Raw genomic sequence first — 22890 nt, 5'->3', positions numbered from 1 at the left:
CACTGAACCCTGCTAACTGAATTAGAGCTGACACACACACACACACACACACACACACACACACACACACACACACACACACACACACACAGAGACACAGACACAAGCACACACACAGACAAGCACACACGCATACACTCACACACAACTCAATACATACACATTTCACAAACTCAATTCAAGTGAATGTACTGTTATCCATATTTCTAAAACACCTTGCAGACAAGAGTGCCGAGATGCACACACCTCTCACAAACTCAGTTAGAAGTGTGGTACACTCCTACACACACCTCTCACAAACTCAGTGAGAAGTTGTACACCCCTACACACACCTCTCACAAACTCAGTTAGAAGTTGTACACCCCTACACACACCTCTCACAAACTCAGTTAGAAGTTGTACACCCCTACACACACCTCTCACAAACTCAGAAGTTGTACACACACCTCCTAAATGCATAACAGACCAGCAGTCCCAAGAGACCCTCATTCTAATAACTATATTAAACATATTATACTCTACATACAGATCTAAAGTACTAACAGACCAGCAGGCCCAAAATACCCCTCTTATAAACTCAGTTCCAGTCTGTAGTCCTGCCAGACTAGTGTGAGCCAGAGTAACACACAGCACACACATGATTCTGTTCTGTATCCACATACTCCACCTTATTTCATACGCTGGGTGTCTGTTGTGCTTTGTGTTGCTAATGTCCCTTTAACTGTGTGTCTCTGTGTGTGTGTGTGTGTGTGTGTGTGTGTGTGTGTGTGTGTGTGTGTGTGTGTGTGTGTGTGTGTGTGTGTGTGTGTGTGTGTGTGTGTGTGTGTGTGTGTGTGTGTGTGTGTGTCCAGGTTAATGTCGGTGGAAGAGGAGCTGAAGAAAGATCACAATGACATGCAGGCTGTGGTTGACTCCAAACAGAAGATAATTGATGCACAGGTGAGAGTCAGTCACATAATCAACTCCATACAGTCAGTTTGTTGACTGTTTAAAGCCCCATAGGGCCCCATAGGGCCCCCGAGTGGCGTAGCGGTCTAAGGCACTGCATCTCAGTGCAAGAGGTGTCACTGCAGTCCCTGGTTTGAATCCAGGCTGTATCACATCAGGCCGTGATTGGGAGACCCATAGAGCGATGCACAATTGGCCCAGTGTCGTCCGGGGTAGGCCGACATTGTAAATAATCATGTGTTCTTAACTGACTTGCCTAGTTAAATAAAGGTTAAATAAAACAAATCAAATCAAATAAATAGAGAGAGCAGGGCGGTCCCTAGTGTCATGAAACAGTACTGCAGGTCATTATAAACATCTTAGAATGAGTTGAGCACACACACACGCACTTCCTGTTTGCAATGTTTAAACCTCATGTAGAGAGACTCTTGGAGAATATCCAGAAGCCCATGTAGCTCCTAGTCAACTGTGCACAATATATTGGGATGTATTGTTATGTGTGTACATCCGTCCCTGTGTGTATGAGTGTGTCGTCTGCTACAGGACGTGAAGGCTGACAGAACATGGAAATACATAGAGATGTTTAATTCAAGCTGTCAGATCTCTGTGGCAGTGACTAGGCTCGGATGGCTGAGCGCAGCACGACTCTTCGCTTTAGTCTTACAGACTAACTAATATCTACATTTACATTATTCTCCCAGCCTGTCTGTCGACAAGCGTGTTGAAACAAGGTGACTCATTTTAACTGTAAATTCTGTCTCCTCCTGCTCTGTGTTGTAGCATTTTCTGATCCAGACATGTTGCATACACACAAACTTATGAGTTATGTGAGTTAAACAAAGTTGAATGGATCTAGTGTTAAAAGACTCCTCAATGTCAACTCACTGACAGCGATGCACACACACACACACACACACACACACACACACACACACACACACACACACACACACACACACACACACACACACCCCCCCCCCCCCCCCGCTCATCCGCACAGTAAAGTAATGGGAGTTGAGTGTGGAAACAAACTGGCAGTGGTAAGGCAATGAGCCGCTCCCTGAGTCAACAGACAGAGAGCATGAATATGGAAAGCTCATTAAGGAGAGAGGGAGAAGAGAGAAGAGAGAGGGAGAGAGGTGAATAGTGAATAAGAGAACACCTCGGGTGGATGAATGCGACAGGACTATAGATGATTCAGTTAACCCCGCACACAGACACTAACAGGAGCAGGAAACTACAATAAAATGTTTCCATGAATGTGTCTGCTTGTCTGGCTGTCTAGTTGTCTTTGTACTTCACCACCTATCTTTGCACAGGTCTATATTTGGTATCTCAATCGTTGCTGTCTACCACTTTCCTCCGTCTCTACCTCTCTAATCCAGTGTTTCTCTCTCTCTCTTTCTATCTCTCTCTGCAGGAGAAACGTATAGCGTCTCTGGACGCGGCCAACGCCCGTCTGATGAGTGCCCTGACCCAGCTGAAGGAGCGCTACAGCATGCAGACCCGCAACGGCATCTCCCCCACCAACCCCACCAAGCTCCAGATCACGGAGAACGGAGAGTTCAGGAACAGCAGCAACTGCTAGAGTCAGAGAGAGAGAGAGGGTGTGTGTGTGTGTGTGTGTGTGTGTGTGTGTGTGTGTGTGTGTGTGTGTGTGTGTGTGTGTGTGTGTGTGTGTTGGCTGGTGCTTGTAGAGGACACTTCCTTATATGGACACTACATGGTGAGGAGAATGTGAGTGAGGAGACCACTGCCAGGAGCCAAGCGAGGAGGTGGGACTTCAGTTTGACAGACAGCAGACCAGGAAAGAGACAGCAAATCAATGGACAGAGCTGAACACCAGATGTGCCCTGCAGAGGAGAAGCCGGGACACGCTGTAGATATGAACTGAACTCTCCGTCAATCAATCGACTTGGATGTTTCCATTGGATGTATGCAGTTGCTGGGACAATTTCAGGCTCTCTTCCCTAAAGCTTGGGTCAAACCACTATATAATCAACACATTGTCTATCAGATAGTCACCCAAAACCTCTTTACTCTCCTCTTCTCTTCTTCTCTGTTCTCCTTTCCTTTCCTCTCCTCTTTTCTCTTCTCCTCTGTTTTCTCTCCTTTCCTGACGTCCTCTCTTCTTCTCTCTGTTAGGAGCAGGTTACGTGAACCTTGTACAAAACAATAACAAAAACAATGGTTTATTTAGATCTTATCTCATTCTTTTAAAAACCAAATAGGAGCTTTGAAATATTTTTTGTCCAAACTGATTTTTAAGTCCTTGAGTGTGTTCCAAAGTGCCCCACTATCCCCTACCCCCATGTCCCCTACATAGTGCACTTTGTGAAAGTTATTGGTACATGAAACGCCTTAAGTAAGGAACACACCTCTACTTTGTCCTTCAGCCCCCTTCTTCCTGCCATAAAAGGCACAACTTATAATACTGTGGATTTGTAAAGGAATAAATATATTGTATAAATACATCACGTAATGTATTATAAACCCTAAATAATGAACTATATGTGAGACTATATTAATGATATTTAATATAGATGTATGCATATTTATTTTTTTCCTCTATAAAGTATACATGAGATATAGTTATATTTGACCATGTCAAATATGAAAGCAGCCCGTTCCAAGGGGTGGCTGGTTGAGCGTTTGAGGTGTATTTTTCCTGTTTGAAAGACTGCAGCTATACTGTGTATTATAGGGCATAAGGGGAGAGACTGCACACTATGCAGTGAGTAGCACCATCAACAGATGAAATAGTTAGAATGCTATTTTATTTCTTCTTAACCTTTAGTTTATCCAGGTTTTCTAGACAGACCTGGTTGGGTCGAGGTTTGCTTTAGTCCTTCATCATTAATGTTGAGTCAACGTTGAAACAATGTCGTATGTTGGTTGTGTGTCCCTCTGCATTTGGAGCTATAGGACTGGCTCATTGTACTGGCTGGAATGGAATGAATGGAGTCAAACATGGTATCAAGCACAGGGAAACCACATGTTTGACTCCATTCCAAAACTCCATTCCAGCCATTACAATGAGCCTGTCCTCCTATAGCTCCTCCCACCAGCCATGGTTGGTCTCATAGCCCCTGTCATACAAGGAGAGAGAGAGTTGTGTTGTTTAACACAACATTATACTATACACTGGACTGGTGTCGGTCACGTGACCTCACAGATTAGAATATTACTTTTTCTTAAAACTCTTAAGTAAGAATGTTACTCTTAAAACTCCTGTTTGCTAATTAATGTCAATGAAGCATGCTGCATCGAGACTGTGACTCCCACTTCGCTTTCAAGCATCTGTCTCCCCTCTATTTCTCTCCTCTTCTCCTTCATTCCCTCTCTCCCTCTCTCTCGCTCTTCTGAATGTGAAGATGCTACTCAAACACAGTTGGTCTTAATATTGGGTGTATAAGTCCTTCTGAATGATCCTATAGCTGCTGTTCGGCTCGCCCCCACCAGACATTTCAGCATCTATATTTGGTATATTTTTCTATTCCTTTTTCTTACCTTTACAGATGAATTAATAAGAGTGATGAAATCTGCATGCTTCATTTTGGTGCTATAACCAATGGTAGCGCCAGACTGTGTCAGCTTTTGTTTTCGGTTGCCAATATAGGAAGATGATGAACTTTATGAGTTGCTGCAGAAATAAACATATATAATATGTGATTATATATCCTATTATATACAGTTTCCAGTCAAAAGTTTGGACACACCTACTTATTCAAGGGTTCTTTCTTTATTTTTACTATTTTCTACATTGTAGAATAATAGTGAAGACATCAAAACTATGAAATAACACATATGGAATTATGTAGTAACCAAAAAAGTGTTAAACAAATCAAAATATATTAAGTAGCCACCCTTTGCCTTGATGACAGCTTAGCACACTATTGGCATTCTCTCAACCAGCTTCATGAGGTAGTCACCTGCATTTCAATTAACAAGTGTGCCTTGTTAAAGTAATGTATTTCCTTCATACATTTACATTTTAGTCATTTAGCAGACGCTCTTATTCAGAGCGACTTACAGTAGTGAATGCGTACATTTCATTTCATGCATTTTTAAAAAATGTTTTCTGTACTGGCCCCCCGTGGGAATCGAACCCACAACCCTGGCATTGCACACACCATGCTGGCGTTGCAAACACCATGCTCTACCAACTGAGCCACAGGGAAGACTGTTCTTAACGCATTTGAGCCAATCAGTTGTGTTGTGACAATGTATGGGTGGTATACAGAAGATAGCCAAATTTAGCAAAAGACCAAGTCCATATTATGGCAAGAACAGCTCAAATAAGTATAGAGAAATGACAGTCCATCATTACTTTAAGACATGAAGGTCAGTCAATATGGAACATTTCAAGAACTTTGACAGTTTCTTCAAGTGCAGTAGCAAAAACCATCAAGGCTATGATGAAACTTGCTCTCACGAGGACCACCACAGGAAAGGAAGACCCAGAGTTACCTCTGCTGCAGAAGATAAGTTCATTAGAGTTAACTGCACCTCAGATTGCAGCCCAAATAAATGCTTCACAGAGTTCAAGTAACAGACACATCTCAACATCAACTCTTCAGAGGAGACTGCGTGAATCAGGGCTTCGTGGTCAAATTGCTGCAAAGAAACCACTACTAAAGGACACCAATAAGAAGAAGAGACTTGCTTGGGCAAAAAAACATGAGCAATGGACATTAGACCGGTGGAAATCTGTCCTTTGGTCTGATGAATCCAAATGTGAGATTTTTGGTTCCAACCTCCATGTCTTTGTTAAACACAGAGTAGGTGAATGGATGATCTCCGCATGTGTGGTTCCCACCGTGAAGCATGGAGGAGGAGGTGTGATGTGTGGGGGTGCTTTGCTGGTGACACTGTCGGTGATTTATTTAGAATTCAGTGATACGCCATCCTACCTGGTTTACGCTTAGTGGGACTATCATTTGTTTTTCAACAGGACAATGACCCAACAAACCTCCAGGCTGCGTAAGGGCGTTTGACCAAGAAGGAGAGTGATGGAGTGCTGCATCAGATGACCTGGCCTCCACAATCACCAAACTTCAACCCAATTGAGATGGTTTGGGATGAGTTAGACCGCAGAGTGAAGGAAAAGCAGCCAACATGTCCTCAGCATATGTGGGAACTCCTTCAAGACTGTTGGAAAAGCATTCCAGATGAAACTGGTTGAGAGAATGCCAATAGTGTGCAAAGCTGTCATCAAGGCAAAGGGTGGCTACTTTGAAGAATCTAAAATATATGTCACGTCTACTCCCGCTCCCCCTCTCTGGCGCTAGTTGTCGGCAGTTTACTCATTATTACGCACAACTGTCATCGTTACACTCACCTTCCTGATTTACCTCCCCTATATCTGTCACTCCCTTTGGTTCTTTCCCCAGGCGTTATTGACTCTGTTTATATGTTTCATGTCTGTACACTACTCGTGTTTTTTGTTTTGTTCCATGTTCGTTTATTAATTAAACTCACTCCTTGTACTTGGTTCCCGGTTATTAGCGTAGACATTATTAGCGTACACGTTATAGAATAACACCTCACCAAAGGGAAGCAACAGGGATTCTTTTTTTTTACGGGTGACGTCGGGTCCAAGGGCGGCTGCCGAAGCAACCAGGGATGCCTCAGCTGGCTCGTCAGGCTTCCATGACAGCTGGCTCGACAGGCTCTCAAGCCTCGGTTTGCTCATCAGGCTTCCATGCCTCAGCCGGCTCGTCGGGCTCCCATGCCTTAGCTGGCTCTACAGGTTCCTGCGTCTCAGCTGGCTCTGCAGGTTCCCGCGTCTCAGCAGAAGCGATCGGCCCGCTGCCGGTCCTCGGGACCGTCCCTCTGGTCGGTGTCCTGCGGCTGGAGCCGCATGTTAGGGAGGGGGTACTGTCACGTTTACTCCCGCTCCCCCTCTCTGATGCTCGTTGTCGCCAGTTTACTCATTATTATGCACACCTGTCATCGTTACACTCACCTTCCTGATTACCTCCCCTATATCTGTCACTCCCTTTCGTTCTTTCCCCAGGAGTTATTGACTCTGTTTTATATTTTTCATGTCTGTACGCTACTCGTGTTTCTTGTTTTGTTCCATGTTCCATATTTATTAAATTCACTCCCTGTACTTGCTTCCCGATTTATTAGCGTACACATTACAATATAAAATATATTTTGATTAGTTTAACACTTTTTTGGTAGCTACATGATTACATGACTACATGACATGTGTTATTTCATAGTTTTGATGTCTTCACTATTATTCTACAATGTAGAAAATAGTCAAAATAAAGAAAACCCTTGAATGAGAAGGTGTGTCCAAACGTTTGACTGGTACAGTATATGATAACGATTAGTGTATCAAGAGGCTGGACAGGCTTGGAGACGAGTGTAAATTAAATGTTCACAATATTTTTACCTAATGTTAAAAATAGTTTTTTTTAATGTACCTTGTGTTCAATAATAGTGCTCTATCGATCGATATGACATCATGTAAATTGTAAAAAGCTCAGTCAGTCATCTGTCCTGTTCAGTTAGATCTCCAGGTTTTAGCCTGGAGATCTAAGTCTCTCCTCTCCACCGCCACATTCATTATTGTCTTTTTCGATCAAGGGAAAACCACTTTAAAATTATTAGTTGCAAAAAAATGTAAAATGACAGTTTACTGTTGAGAAGTGTTGGGTGATTTCAGGTGTGTAGAGGACAGGGAGAATCCAAACGTCCAGCGTTCTATGACCAATCAATTGTGGAGAAAGAGAAACACAAGCACAAAATCCCATTTCTCATCAACCCAGCTCTATGCACTTTTCAAATGAGGTTTTAAGCATTGTTGGTCTACATTCCATAAAACCCCCGTCTTTTGGACTGCAGAAGTGTGCACTCCGGGCTTGGTTAGCCATGTCGTGGAGTACACTACCAATGTATTTTATTTCCACAGTTTGAAGGGGAAAAGAGAATACTGACTGTGATATTAGGGACTTAAGTCTAGTCCCCTGAGTAGTCTACACTTCTCACCCGTAGCCCTTTACAGTGGATCCCTACCTTACAAAGTACCCTGTGCCATTGAAATGCCAACTCTCCCAAATCAGCTAGATTAGTACTGGTATAAACCTTCTAATGATCTATTAGTATTATCAGGGCAACACAACATGAAGCCTCTTCCATAGAAATAGGGAATGCAATGTCCTTTCATGTGGCTGTCAATTCTAAATCTTGGGTATGTTTCTGGTAACATCCCAGCTCTGTTCCACCTTCATTAAGTTGTTAGAGAATATAGGAGAGTCAGAGTGAGAAACGTGATGATGATGTCTCTGTAGCCACACAAACTCATTATACATACAGTACAGTTAGAGCCAGTGAGAAAAATACTATAAACTAAATATACATCTATAAATAAAGTAAAAGATGTTGTATGTTTTCTAATATCTTAGAAAATACTTTTGTAAGTATGTTGAAAGTGAAGTATTTGCTGGATTCTGCTTCCTTGGACAACAGTGGTGAAAACAATAATGTACAGATGAATTTGTTTGTGTTGATGATATATTCAAAACAATGTGGCTGTGCAATTTATGTACATTTGCAACTAGACTTATTAAAGTTTTATTTAGCTATTTTAAGCCTCTGCCTTGTGTGTTCTTTGCCACTGTGGTAAACATATTTTCCAAAAAGGACTTCTCAAATGTATATGCCAGTTGAAGTCGGAAGTTTACATACACCTTAGCCAAACACATTCTCAGTTTTTCACAATTCCTGACAATTAATCCTAGTAAAAATTCCCTGTCTTAGGTCAGTTAGGATCACCACTTTATTTTAAAAATGTGAAATGTCAGAATAATAGTAGAGAGAAGGATTTATTTCAGCTTTTATTTCTTTCATCAAATTCCCAGTGTTTCAGAAGTTTACATACACTCAATTAGTATTTGGTAGCATTGCCTGTAAATTGTTTAACTTGGGTCAAACGTGTTGGGTACCCTTCCACAAGCTTCCCACAATAAGTTGGGTGAATTTTGGCCCATTCCTCCTGACAGAGCAGGAGTAACTGAGTCAGGTTTGTAGGCCTCCTTGTTCGCACACACTTTTTCAGTTCTGCTCACAAATTTTCTATGGGATTGAGGTCAGGGCTTTGTGATGGCCACTCCAATACCTTGACTTTGTTGTCCTTAAGCCATTTTGCCACAACTTTGGAAGTATTCTTGGGGTCAATGTCCATTTGGTAGACCCATTTGCGACCAAGCTTTAACTTCCTGACTGATGTCTTGAGATGTTGCTTCATAATTTTCCTCCCTCATGATGCCATCTATTTTATGAAATGCATCAGTCCCTCCTGCAGCAAAGCACCCCCACAACATGATGCTGCCACCCCTGTGCTTCACCGTTGAGATGGTGTTCTTCGGCTTGCAAGCCTCCCCCCTTTTCCTCCAAACATAACGATGGTCATTATGGCCAAACAGTTCTATTTTTGTTTCATCAGACCAGAGGACATTTCTCCAAAAGGTATGATCTTTGTCCCTATGTGCAGTTGCAAACCGTAGTCTGGCTTTTTTATGGCAGTTTTGGAGCAGTGGCTTCTTTCTTGCTGAGCAGCCTTCCAGGTTATGTTGATATAGGACTCGTTTTACTGTGGATATAGATACTTTTGTACCTGTTTCGTCCAGCATCTTCACAAGGTTCTCTGCTGTCGTTCTGGGATTGATTTGCACTTTTCGCACCAAAGTACGTTAATCTCTAGGAGACAGAACGCGTCTCCTTCTTGAGTGGTATGACGGCTGCGTGGTCCCATGGTGTTGTACTATTGTTTGTACAGATGAACGAGGTACCTTCAGGCTTTTGGAAATTGCTCCCAAGGATGAACCAGACTTGTGGAGCTCTACAATTTTTTTCTGAGGCCATGGCTGATTTCTTTTGATTTTCCCATGATGTCAAGCAAAGAGGCACTGAGTTTGAAGGTAGGCCTTGAAATACATCCACAAGTATACCTCCAACTGACTCAAATTATGTCAATTGGCCTATCAGAAGCTTCTAAAGCCATGACATAATTTTCTGGAATTTTCCAAGCTGTTTAAAAGCACAGTCAACTTAGTGTATGTAAACTTCTGACACACTGGAATTGTGATACAGTGAACTATAAGTGAAATAATCTGCCTGTAAACAGTTGTTGGAAAAATGACTTGTGTCATGCACAAAGTAGATGTCCTAACCGACTTGCCAAAACTATAGTTTGTTAACAAGAAATGTGGAGATGTTGAAAAACGGGTTTTAATGACTCCATCCTAAGTGTATGTAAACTTCGGACATCAACTGTATATGCATTTTTCATGTGACACATCGGACACCTTAACATATTTCCAGCCACAACCTATAATTCAACCGTGACCCACCAGTGGTTGCAGACCTATCATTTGGTAAACACTGTTTCAGATGATTGACAGGTGGTAAATCAGATACAACTTGGCTTATAATGAGAAAATGAACACATTTTCAAAGCTGCTCAGTCCAGTAATAGGGTGATGAAGAGAGCTATTTAGAGGGGAATGTGGAGGGAGAGAGGTAAAAGAGGGCGAGCGATAGAGAGGAAGATGGAGAGAGATGTAAAAGAGGGGTAGTGGATGGTGCATGCTCCTCAGCTAGGCTGACCTATATACTGCCTGATTGTTATTCCCCACAGTAGCTGGGAGAGAAGAAGGAAAAAGATGGACAGAAGAGGAAAAGAGGGAGAATGCTCCAAAACGTAATAGCTGAAAATGCACAAAACCTCTATCCTACCTTACCTGAGGTAGACGTTATTTTTGTCATGTATTACAGTCAGTCCATTAAAGTGTGCTATTTCCTATGTAGGTCTGTACATGGTAGTCTAACAGTTATTCAGTGTAGACCTATACATGGTATTCTAACAGTTATTCAGTGTAGGTTTATACATGGAATACTAACAGTTATTCAGTGTAGGTCTATACATGGATTACTAACAGTTATTCAGTGTAGGTTTATACATGGAATACTAACAGTTATTCAGTGTAGGTCTATACATGGAATACTAACAGTTATTCAGTGTAGGTCTATACATGGTATTCTAACAGTTATTCAGTGTAGGTCTATACATGGAATACTAACAGTTATTCAGTGTAGGTTTATACATGGAATACTAACAGTTATTCAGTGTAGGTCTTACTGGACACGTCGGAGCATACGGTACACAGTTATTCAGTGTAGGACGGCTACAGTTTCAGGAGACCCCGGCAGAGGCTTAACACCAGTGTAGAATCAGTGCCCTGTGGTCCACATATTAGACGGTGTAGAATATTTATATTACATTGTAAGATCTAACAAATCTAAGATCAAAGATTAGACACAGGGAGCCCAGAACGATGTAAATCAGAGCATCACTGCTATCCTTTAACACAATAATATAACACCTTGGCTGTCCACATACACTTCAAAGGCTGTTGTGTTGGACTGATTGAACTAATGAATGTATTTCCATTGACTCAGGCCCAGCAGCAGGGAGCAGGGAGCAGGGAGGGAGGGGGCAGTCAGTGGGTAGGGAACGGAACTCATTAATAGAGCCTACTCATCGTGTTTATTTCACAGAGATGTCTCTAATTGCTCCCCGCGAGGCTCACTTAGCGCCTCTCTCCCTCCCTGCCTGCCTGGGCTGACTGCCTCTCGCTCTCCCTCCCTGCCTCCCTCCCTGGGCAGACTGTCTCCCAGTCTCCCTCACTGCTTGCCTCCCTCCCGCCCTGATCGCCTCTCTGTCTCACTGCCTATCTCTCTGTCTCCCTGCTTGTCTCTCTGTCTCCTTGCCTGCCTCCCTGCCTACCTCTATAGCCGCTCCACTAGCCAGAGTGAGAACATTGAGGGCACATCAAACATGAACTCAGTCAGATCAACAGCAGCAACATCCCACTCTAACACTGATTAATGAGGGGGATCCCACTCTAACACTGATTAATGAAGGGGATCCCACTCTAACACTGATTAATGAAGGGGATCCCACTCTAACACTGATTAATGAGGGGGATCCCGCTCTAACACTGATTAATGAGGGGGATCCCACTCTAACACTGATTAATGAAGGGGATCCCACTCTAACACTGATTAATGAAGGGGATCCCACTCTAACACTGATCAATGAGGGGGATCCCACTCTAACACTGATTAATAAAGGGGATCCCACTCTAACACTGATTAATGAGGGGGATCCCACTCTAACACTGATTAATGAAGGGGATCCCACTCTAACACTGATTAATGAGGGGGATCCCGCTCTAACACTGATTAATGAGGGGGATCCCACTCTAACACTGATTAATGAAGGGGATCCCACTCTAACACTGATTAATGAGGGGGATCCCACTCTCTCATGCTCTCCAATCAGTATCCAGTATTCAACCCATTCTTCTGTAGGGCGAGGGTTGGATGATTGGGAAAAGAGAAAGATCGAAATAGAGAGAAGTGGCATAAAGAGGAGGGTGAAAGAAAGACTGAAAGAGGGGGAGGAGAGAGAGAGAGTGAGGGAGAGGTAGAGAGACAGAATGGTGAGGGGAGGTCACAGGCCATAGTGTTTGAGTATCAGAGATAAGTCATCAAGTGGTTAACCTCTTCATGTTAATCAATCAGCCTAGTTCAGGGATGATAGGACCTGCCAGCACACACACACACACACACACACACACACACACACACACACACACACACACACACACACACACACACACACACACACACACACACACACACACACACACACACACACACACACACAACTGTCAGTATCCATTAATAGAGACATCAAGAAAAACCCTTTCAACTGGTTTAAATACAGTCCTTTATTCTGTATTACAGTGCTATAAACAGATGTGCAGTACATCCCAGTGGAGGTCATGGTTGAGCATATATTCTCAGATGCTGTGGTGGAGTACAGTATGAGATGATGGAGCAAACGTCTATAGTCTTAACTCAGGGTTTCCCAAATTAGGGGTTGAAAATGTGGTCGTGAGAGAACATTTGCACTTGGTTCATAGAACCCGTAGCCACTAGATGCAGTTATAATAGACAGAGTGGTTTCTGTTTTCTTCCTACAAATGTGTGTCTATCTTTTGAATGGTTTATTAAGCTACAACATATTATAACCCCATCACTAAAAAGATAACTCTCAGCAACACGTGTCTCTTCTGTTTCCCTCTACAATGACCACAAGCCGTTAGAACTGAGTGGACGAGACCAGGCACTAAATCACACTGGGAGGAAAAGAACAGCATCAATGATGATGTTCTTTTCTACACAGAAGATCATGCTAAATTATTTATTGCCTGATGATCTTCTGAACATCCCAATACCTTTCTGATGCATTTCAGTCACTTCAAACCATACTGTCTTCAGATTGAATTACTTTCAAGAACACTGTCAAACTGATTTGTAAGACTGCCATAGCCCAAATAAAAAAAAAAAGAAACATTTTGTGTGTTCTTTGTTATGGTGTTCAGTGTAGACAAGCAGCAGCCCACAGTCCTGCAGGAACCATGATAGCTTTACTGTTTAGTTTTATTCTCCTGCAAGCAGCAAAGCAATACAGCAACTGTTTATAGATGACAATGACTGACGTGAATAAATGATGTGGAAAACAAACCAACAGAAATAAAATACTATTAAAACATTCCTATGGATATGAATGACACGGTATTTGTAAACATGACAGCTCTGGTTCTGTCTGAAATCACACCTTATTTCCTATACAGTACATTACATAGGGTATAGGATGTCATAGAAGATGTGCTGACATTGGGTCTGTGGTGGACATTTTGAGTGACCCTCTCTCTTTCCCACTGCTGTGTGTCTAAGGCTGCTATGTTATTGTTATGAAAGCAGAGGAAATGCCCAGTCCTAAATCAAACCATGGCCCGTAATTTTTGCTAGTTTTATATCAATACTGTGACTCCAAGTATCGACTTGTAAAAACTACAAATATAACATATATATATAATAGAAAATGTTGCTTGGTTGTTAATGTTAGCTAGCTAGCGGCTGTACATGTATTTATCAGCCTATAGCTAGTTCTCAATCTTCTTTTAAATGGTGAGTCAACATGTTTTGAGCTGACCACTTTTATATTCCAAAACATTTATATTCATGGCTTTCTCTTGTCCCTCTACAGCAGACATACAGTGAGCAATATGTTTGGAGCATCGAATTCCAATAAAATCACAGTATCGAGTCGCAAAACATATGCTTCTGTGAGCTGGAACAGCCGAATGGCAGAACCGCTGGCAATTATCGCAAATACAATAACACACACATGCATGCACACACATGCACACACACACACACCTGTGCAAACGTTATAGGTTCTAAAGCTATCATGCAAATGCTCAGATACATACAAGAAACACACACTGACTGTGTGATTGTAACACTGCTGTGTGTGTGCGTGCGTGCGTGCGTGCGTGCGTGCGTGTGTGTGTGTGTGTGTGTGTGTGGGTTGGTTGGTTCTTTTATCCTTGTGGGGACATAAAATCCAAGAAAGTCCCCACAAGGATAGTAAAACAAGGATAACTCTCCCTCTGGGGGACATTTCCCACATCCCCATGAGGACAAAGGCTATTTTAAGCTTAGGGGTTAGGCTTTGGGTTAGGGTCACAATTAGGGTTAGGGTTAGAATTAGAGTTAGGTTAAGGGGTTAGTGGTTAGGTTTAGGGTTAGAAGTTAGAGTTTGGGTAACAGGTTAAGGTTAGGGATTAGGGAAAATAGGATTTTGAATGGAAATTAATTTCAGGTCCCCACGAGGATAGAAGAACAAAACGTGTGTGATTGTCCAGTGGGTAGCTTGACGGGGATGAAAGGAGGCACACACCACCCTGGAGGTAAGAACCAATAACTGCATTTCAAGCAGGGCTTTACAACCATCCATCTCCCCCTCTAGACCTGATTGGCCTGGCGATAGACACACACACACACACACACACACACACACACACACACACACACACACACACACACACACACACACACACACACACACACACACACACACACACACACACACACACACACACACACACACACACACACACACACACACACACCTCTCACACCAATAGAGAACAAACTCCCTTCTATCCCTCTATATACCTTCATCCTTTGTTCACCCACTTCCTCAAGCACCTTATGCACTACCTTCCTCCCCCCCTTCTCCTCTTCACAAGGAAAAGTAATCAAGCCCAGAACAGGTCTCCTGGAAGTCAGCCTCTGAGGTCAGCTCCCTAAAATCTGTCTGTCTGCTCTTGACAGTACACCCTGGAGGACTTCCAGTGGAGAGGGAGTCAGTCTGTGTGCTCCTCTGTGAGGTCTGTGTGTGGGAGTACAGCTTCTTAGCCCTGAGTCAGGTCAGTTCTCTACATTGGCCTTGTGTGTGTGTGTGGGTTGTAGTCTCTGGTCCAGCCGGTAGTCCTGGGAGGAGGCCCTGAGTCAGGTCAGTTCTCTACATTGGCCTTGTGTGTGTGTGTGGGTCGTAGTCTCTGGTGCAGCCGGTAGTCCTGGGAGGAGGCCCTGAGTCAGGTCAGTTCTCTACATTGGCCTTGTGTGTGTGGGGGGGTCGTAATCACTGATGCAGCCGGTAGTCCTGGGAGGAGGCCCTGCGCAGGTTGGCCGGGGAGCAGAGCTGGGGGGCTGACAGGGCCTGGCCTGGGGTGGATGTATGGTGGGGGTGGTGAGTCCTGCCGGGGTGGGTCCTACTGTAGCTCACAGAGCGCCTGTTGGACTAGGTGCTGTTCTCAGGAAGAGATCTTCCAGGACCCCCTACTCCCTGGTTCTCCAGCTGAGCCTCACACATCTCCAGCAGAGAGACTTGAACCTGCGCTGGGCCGGGTAGAAGAAAGCCTCCACAAACACCTGGAGACTCATGCCTGACAGGAGAAGGATAGAAGAGATGTGGTGGAGAGGATGAAAGAGAGAGAGAGAGAGAGAGAGAGAGAGAGAGAGAGAGAGAGAGGGAGAGAGAGAGAGAGAGAGAGAGAGCGAGAGAGAGAGAGAGAGAGAGAGAGAGAGAGAGAGAGAGAGAGAGAGAGAGAGAGAGAGAGAGAGAAAATAAAATTCTCTGCATTAACAGCAGACTTGTACATTTCCTCAGTGAAAACAATGTACTGAGCAAATGTCAAATTGGCTTTTTACCAAATTATCGTACAACAGACCACGTATTCACCCCGCACATCCTAATTGACAAACAAACAAACCAAAACAAAGGCAAAGTCTTCTCATGCTTTGTTGATTTAAAAAAAAGCCTTCAACTCAATTTGGCATGAGGGTCTGCTATACAAATTGATGGAAAGTGGTGTTGGTGGAAAAACATACAACATTATAAAATACATGTACACAAATGACAAGTCTGCGGTTAAAATTGGCAGAAAACACACATTTCTTTCCACAGTGCCGTGGGGTGAGACAGGGATGCAGCTTAAGCCCCACCCTCTTCAACATATACATCAACGAATTGGCAAGGGCACAGTCTGCAGCACCCAGCCTCACCCTACTAGAATCTGAAGTCAAATGTCTACTGTTTGCAGATGATCTGGTGCTTCTGTCACCAACCAAGGAGGGCCTACAGCAGCACCTAGATCTTCGACACAGATCCTGCCAGACCTGGGTCCTGACAGTAAATCTCAGTAAGACCAAAATAAAGACCTTCCAAAGAAGGTCCAGTCGCCAGGACCACAAATACAAATTCCATCTAGACACTGTTGCCCTAGAGCACACAAAAAATTATACATACCTCGGCCTAAACATCAGCGCCACAGGTAACTTCCACAAAGCTGTGAACGATCTGAGAAACAAGGCAAGAAGGGCCTTCTATGTCATCCAAAGGAACATACAATTTCACATATCAATTAGGATCTGGCTAAAAATACTTGAATCAGTTATAGAATCCATTGCCCTTTATGGTTGTAAGGTCTGGGGTCCGCTCACCATCCAAGAATTCACAAAATGGGACAAACACCAAATTGAGACTCAGCATGCAGATTTCTGCAAACATATCCTCTGTGTACAACGTAAAAAAAACAAATAATGCATGCAGTGCAGAATTAGGCAGAAACCCGCCAATGATCAAAATCCAGAAAAGAGACGTTCAATTCTACAACCACCTAAAAGGAAGCGATTACCAAACCTTCCATAACAAAGCCATCACCTACAGAGAGATGAACCTGGAGAAGAGTCCCCTAAGCAAGCTGGTCCTGGGGCTATGTCCATAAACACAAACAGACCCCACAGAGCCCCAGGACAGCAACATAATTAGACCCAACCAAATCATGACAAAACAAAAACATAATTACTTGAAACAGAGCAAACTAGAATGCTATTTGGCCCTAAACAGAGAGTACACAGTGGCAGAATACCTGACCACTGTGACTGACGCAAACTAAAGGAAAGCTTTGACTATGTATAGACTCAGTGACCATAGCCTTGCTATTGAGAAAGGCCGCCATAGGCAGACCTGGCTCTCAAGAGAAGACAGGCTATGTGCACTGCCCACAAAATGAGGTGGAAACTGATCTGCACTTCCTAACCTCCTGCCAAATGTATGCCCATATTAGAGACACATATTTACCTCAGATTACACAGATCCACAAAGAATTTGAAAACAAACCCGACTTTGATAAACTCCCATATCTACTGGGTGAAATACCACAGTGTGCCATCACAGCAGAAAGATGTGTGACCTGTTGCCACAAGAAAAGGGCAACCAGTGAATAACCATTGTAAGTTCAACCTATATTTATGTTTATTTACTTTCCCTTTTGTACTTTAACCATTTGCACATCGTTACAACACTGTACATATACACATAATATGACATTTGAAATGTCTTTATTTTTTTGGAACTTCTGTGAGTGTAATGTCTACTGTTCATTTTATAATTTATTTATCTTTTGTTTATTATCTACTTCACTTGCTTTGGCAATGTTAACATATGTTTCCCATGCCAATAAAGCTCCTTGATTTGAAGTGAGAGAAAGAGAGAGAGAGAGAAAGAAAGAAAGAAAGAAAGAAAGAAAGAAAGAAAGAAAGAAAGAAAGAAGAAGAAAGAAAGAAAGACAAAGACAGAAAGGTTAGATCCAAATAGACTTCTAAACACATAATAGATAATTTAAATTCATGACTCACTCTTCCAGGTGTCTGTTCATCGCTGTATATCTCACTGATTCCCCCGATTATTGTCAAGTCACTCTCCAATACTGATGAACTTATAATAAACCACACTAAACCAGTAAATGACATACACACACACACACACAGTGCCAAGGGGATGTCTAGCCAAGGATACAAGCCTGAAGAAGGAGCTACTAGAAACTTCTGCTGAGCTGCTTTGAAAAGTTAAAGGGATTTCACATATTCTCTACATCCTTTAAGTCTTCATGTTTGGAGCGAGAGACGGCATGCAAGCAGTAGGAGCTGCTTCAATCCCACAGCTGTCCTCCTCCTGCCTGTCCCGCTGGATGTGGATCTCATGACTCTCCCACAGATCTGACTAGTGCTTCCTAAATAAGATCTACTGAAGTGGTAAAGCTCCACACAAACCTTGAAGGCACAGCTACAGTTTAGAGCTAATGCTTCATTGGAACTAAATAAACAAACCTAACCCTTGGCTCACCAACTCAGCTCATAGACTCAGTTCATAGACTACTCTCTAGGTATCCACATCAAAATGAGGTCAATGTAATTTTAAAAAACCTATCAACTTCACCAACACACACGGGAGCTCAGACTGTCCTAACACACACCCAGAAACACACCATCCAGGTAGACTACATCTCTTTCATATAGTTACACATCATTTATTCCAGCTTCTACTCTGCTCTTTACCATGCCTTTCCACCATGGCATTTCTTTGCCTTTACCTCCCTTATCTCACATCATTTGCTCACTTTGTATATAGTCTTATTTTTTTTTCTTCTACTGCATCATTGATTGTATGTTGTTTTACTCCATGTGTAACTCTGTGTTTTTGTATGTTGTCGAACTGCTTTGCTTTATCTTGGCCAGGTCGCAATTGTAAATGAGAACTTGTTCTCAACTTGCCTACCTGGTTAAATAAAGGTGAAATAAATAAAATAAAAATTAAACTGTGCAGTGGTTCTTAATAAAACATTAGGATGAGTGAAAAATAGGGATTAAAGGGAGGGAGAGATAGTTATTTTCACAAAGTAAAGAGAGGGACGGAAAAAGGGAGGGAGAGAGAGAGACTTTCCTCTGAGGTGATAAGGGGCTTTTAGCATTCAGTTTAAGCCCTAAATCAGCATTTCTCACTTCCCACAACACAAAACATTATTTTAATAAATAGTTGCCTTATCCCCCCCCCCCCCCCCCCCCACCCCCCCACCCCAACATACACACACACCATCCTCCCTCGCAATGTGACCCAATCATCAGTGAGAGATTGGCTCTGTTTCCCTATTGCCCCCGTAGGGTTACTGACTAAATTCTCACCCCCTCATTTTGGGCTAGAACCAAATATTCAGCTCACGACTCCTTGCGTTGCACGCCGCTAAAAACAGTCCCTCCATCCCAGCTGAGCCCAATGAGAGAAAACCATGGAATCACATTCAATCAACCGTACCGCTGCACCCCTCCCTTCCGCCCCCTCTGGTGAATCATTCATAGAGGGTACTCGCCCAAATGTTGTCACTGCGCTGTCAGAGGGGATTCAGAGAACTGTTCAATTCTAAAAGGTCGCAGCTAGTTCTGCCTAGTTCTGATTGGCTGGAGGCTTACCTGCTTCCCTGGAGTCAGGCAGCATGTTGGCCCAGCGCCTTGTTATGTCAATGTAGACGATATCCACAGACGCCATGGAGAGGTTACTGTTGCTCAGCTTACAGTTCCTACAATCAAACAATCAATCATGAATCAAGTAATAAATCAATCAATCATATGTATTTATAATGCCCTTTTTATTTAAGTACTTGGTAGTATAGTACTGTAGTACCTGATGAAGGTTCTGAAGTTGGTGGGCCCCAGGCGCATGTTACCTTTGACCCCCAAGAACCGCAAGAAGAGGGCAGCAATGCGCTCCACGGTCCGCAGGTAGCTGAACTGCTTGGTGTACTTAGGGGACACCTGCTTCAGACACAGAGAGAGCAGGACACCCCCCCCTCCTCCCCAGCCCCCCTCTCTGGTGACCCCGCCTCCATCAACATCTCTTCCTGCTGCTGCTCTGGGGGTGAGAGGGAGAGGGAGAGAGAAGTTATTAACAGGAAGTGATCTATGAGTGAATAGGAGCGGTATCCATCCTGTCTGTGAGTGACCTTATATGCCCAGGCTGCAGGGATGAGTAATGGCTGGCCTTAATGGACATAGGAGCATAAGGCCAGACTAATGAGTCAGCTGATATACTACTGGAGAGAAAGAGGAGGTGGTAGATGAGGGAGCAGAAGGAAGAGGATGAGGATGGAGGAAGAGCGTGGAGGAGGAGGTGGTGGTGGTAGATGAGGGAGCAGGAGGAAGAGGATGAGGATGGAGGAAGAGTGTGGAGGAGGAGGAGGAGGTGGTAGGTGAGGGAGCAGGAGGAAGAGGATGAGGATGGAGGAAGAGCGTGGAGGAGGAGGAGGAGGTGGTAGATGAGGGAGCAGGAGGAAGAGGACGAGGATGGAGGAAGAGCGTGGAGGAGGTAGTGGTGGTGGTAGATGGGGGAGCACGTTTCACTGCGCTCCTCTACACTTCTACAGGTCAACTGAGAGATAAGATCTCCCATCTATACAAGCACTGTGCTGTGGACAATCATCTACTCTCATGCACACACAGTCACACACACACGGTGCAAATATCGCCTAAAGGTCAGCAACCAGATGGACTACAAACAAGACAGAAACCAAGTGGTGACAGGAAGATGTTAAGCTCTCCTCTCTGTTCTCTCAGGGCTGTAGCCAGACGTCTGGGCCCGTGTTAGGAGACCCAGGGAGAGGAGCAGAGAGAGAAGAGAGGGGAGGAGAAGAGAGTAAAGGGAAACAAGATAACATTCTTATGGTTCAAGGAGAAACCAAGGCAGAGGGGAGGAGGGAGAGGAAGATGGGGAGGAGAGAGGAAAGCAGGGAAGAGAGAGGGGAAGCAGGGGAGGAAAGAGGGGAAGCAGGGGAGGAAAGAGGGGAAGCAGGGGAGGAGAGTGGGAAGCAGGGGAGGAGAGTGGGAAGCAAAGAGGAGAGAAGGAGTTCATCCTTCTAGAGGTGCTCTCATATACCCAAAGAGGGAGAGCAGAAAGAGATAGAGAGATAGCAGAGAGAGAACAGAGAGAGCGAGAGAGCAGAGAGAGCACAGAGCAAGAGAGCAGAGAGCGAGAGAGAGCAGAGAGAACAGAGTGAGAAAGCAGAGTGAGAACAGAGAAAGAGAAGAGAAAACAGACAGAGAACAGAGAGAACAGTGAGAGAACAGAGAGAAAGAGAGAGCAGAGAGAGAACAGAGCAAGAGAGCAGAGAGCGAGAGAGAGCAGAGAGAACAGAGTGAGAAAGCAGAGTGAGACAGCAGGGAGAGAACAGAGATAGAGAGAGAGAGAGAAAGAGAGAGACACCACAGAGTCCCACATTGGAAAGAATTAACAAAAAAACTGAGCAAACTAGAATGCTATTTGGCCCTAAACAGAGAGAACACAGTGGCAGAACCAAACTTAAGGAAAGCTTTGACTATGTACAGACTCAGTGATCATACAGTGGCTTGCGAAATAATTCACACCCCTTGGCATTTTTCCTATTTTGTTGCCTTACAACCTGGAATTAAAATTGATTTTTTGATTTCATTTGATTTACACAACATGCCTACCACTTTGAAGATGAAAATAATTTTTTATTGTGAAACAAACAAGAAATAAGACAAAAGATCAGAAATCTTGAGCGTGCATAACTAGTCAGCCCCCCAAAGTCAATACTTTGTAGAGCCACCTTTTGCAGCAATTACAGCTGCAAGTCTCTTGGGGTATGTCTCTATAGCCACTGGGATTTTTGCCCATTATTCAAGGCAAAACTGCTCCAGCTCCTTCAAGCTGGTGTACCGCAATCTTTAAGTCATTCCACAGATTCTCAATTGGATTGTGGTCTGGGCTTTGACTAGGTCATTCCAAGACATTTAAATGTTTCCCCTCAAATCACTTAAGTGTTGCTTTAGCAGTATGCTTAGGGTCATTGTCCTGCTGGAAGGTGAACCTCCGTCCTAGTCTCAAATCTCTGGAAGACTGAAACAGGTTTCCTTCAAGAATTTCCCTGTATTTAGCGCCATCCATCATTCCTTCAATTCTGACCAGTTTCCTAGTCCCTGGTATTCTCGGGGTGATGACAGGTGTTGGGTTGGCGCCAGAAATAGTGTTTTCCTTGATGGCCAAAAAGCTCAATTTTAGTCTCATCTGACCAGAGTACCTTCTTTCATATGTTTGGGGAGTCTCCCACATGCCTTCTGGGAAACACTAAACGTGTTTGCTTGTTTTTTTCTTCAAGCAATGGCTTTTGTTTGGCCAGTCTTCCGTAAAGCCCAGCTCTGTGGAGTGTACGGCCTATGGACAGATACTCTAATCTCCGCTGTGGAGCTTTACAGCTCCTTCAAGGTTATCTTTGGTCTCTTTGTTGCCTCTCTGATTAATGCCCTCCTTGCCTGGTCTGTGAGTTTTGGTGGGCTGCCCTCTCCTGGCAGGTTTGTTGTGGTGCCATATTCTTTCAATTTTTTAATAATGGATTTAATGGTACTCCGTGGGATGTTTAAAGTTTTGGATATTTTTTTATAACCCAACCCTGATCTGTACTTCTCCACAACTTTTGGCGAGCTCCTTGGTCTTCATGGTGCCGCTTGCTTGGCGGTGGCCCTTGCTTAGTGGTGTTGCAGACTCTGTGGCCTTTCAGAACAGGTGTATGTATACTGAGATCATGTGACAGATCATGTGACACTTAGATTGCACACAGGTGGACTTTATTTAACTAATTATGTCACTTCTGAAGG

At 43.7% G+C, this 22890-nt stretch overlaps 2 protein-coding genes across 10 annotated transcripts in view; one reads left to right on the top strand and one right to left on the bottom strand.

Moving 5' to 3' along the window:
- LOC106568602 (disabled homolog 2-interacting protein) overlaps positions 1–8552 on the top strand; it is a 242985-nt gene extending 234433 nt beyond the window's left edge. For all 9 annotated transcript variants that reach the window (XM_014139089.3, XM_014139084.3, XM_014139105.3 and 6 more), the window contains 2 exons: positions 852–939; positions 2369–8552. In XM_014139089.3, the coding sequence (XP_013994564.1) occupies positions 852–939; positions 2369–2536 (256 nt within the window). In that variant the 3' untranslated portion in view covers positions 2537–8552. The remainder of the gene's footprint in view (positions 1–851; positions 940–2368) is intronic.
- Positions 8553–15007: 6455 nt separating this feature from the next.
- Positions 15008–20272, bottom strand: LOC106568565 (tubulin polyglutamylase TTLL11-like). Its single transcript, XM_082974599.1, has 4 exons — positions 20223–20272; positions 19904–20131; positions 19693–19799; positions 15008–15830 (listed from the first exon to the last, which is right to left on the bottom strand). Exons 1-4 carry the CDS (start codon positions 20270–20272, stop codon positions 15724–15726), a joined length of 492 nt encoding a protein of 163 aa, XP_082830725.1. The 3' UTR covers positions 15008–15723.
- Positions 20273–22890: the final 2618 nt, after the last annotated feature.

Source organism: Salmo salar, chromosome 01 (genome assembly GCF_965601325.2).
Source record: "Salmo salar chromosome 01, fSalSal1, whole genome shotgun sequence".
Classification (NCBI taxonomy): domain Eukaryota; kingdom Metazoa; phylum Chordata; class Actinopteri; order Salmoniformes; family Salmonidae; genus Salmo; species Salmo salar.
This window is presented reverse-complemented; position numbering and strand designations above follow the sequence as displayed.

Bases quoted from the DNA above. Each gene is read 5' to 3' on its own strand.
- LOC106568565 (XM_082974599.1), bottom strand. From the start codon at position 20,272: ATGTCCATTAAGGCCAGCCATTACTCATCCCTGCAGCCTGGGCATATA. The intron at 20,132-20,222 runs GTCACTCACAGA...TCTCACCCCCAG, and splicing joins CTGCAGCCTGGGCATATAAG to AGCAGCAGCAGGAAGAGATG. The intron at 15,831-19,692 runs GTAAGCCTCCAG...TTCTCCTGTCAG, and splicing joins GCCTGACTCCAGGGAAGCAG to GCATGAGTCTCCAGGTGTTT.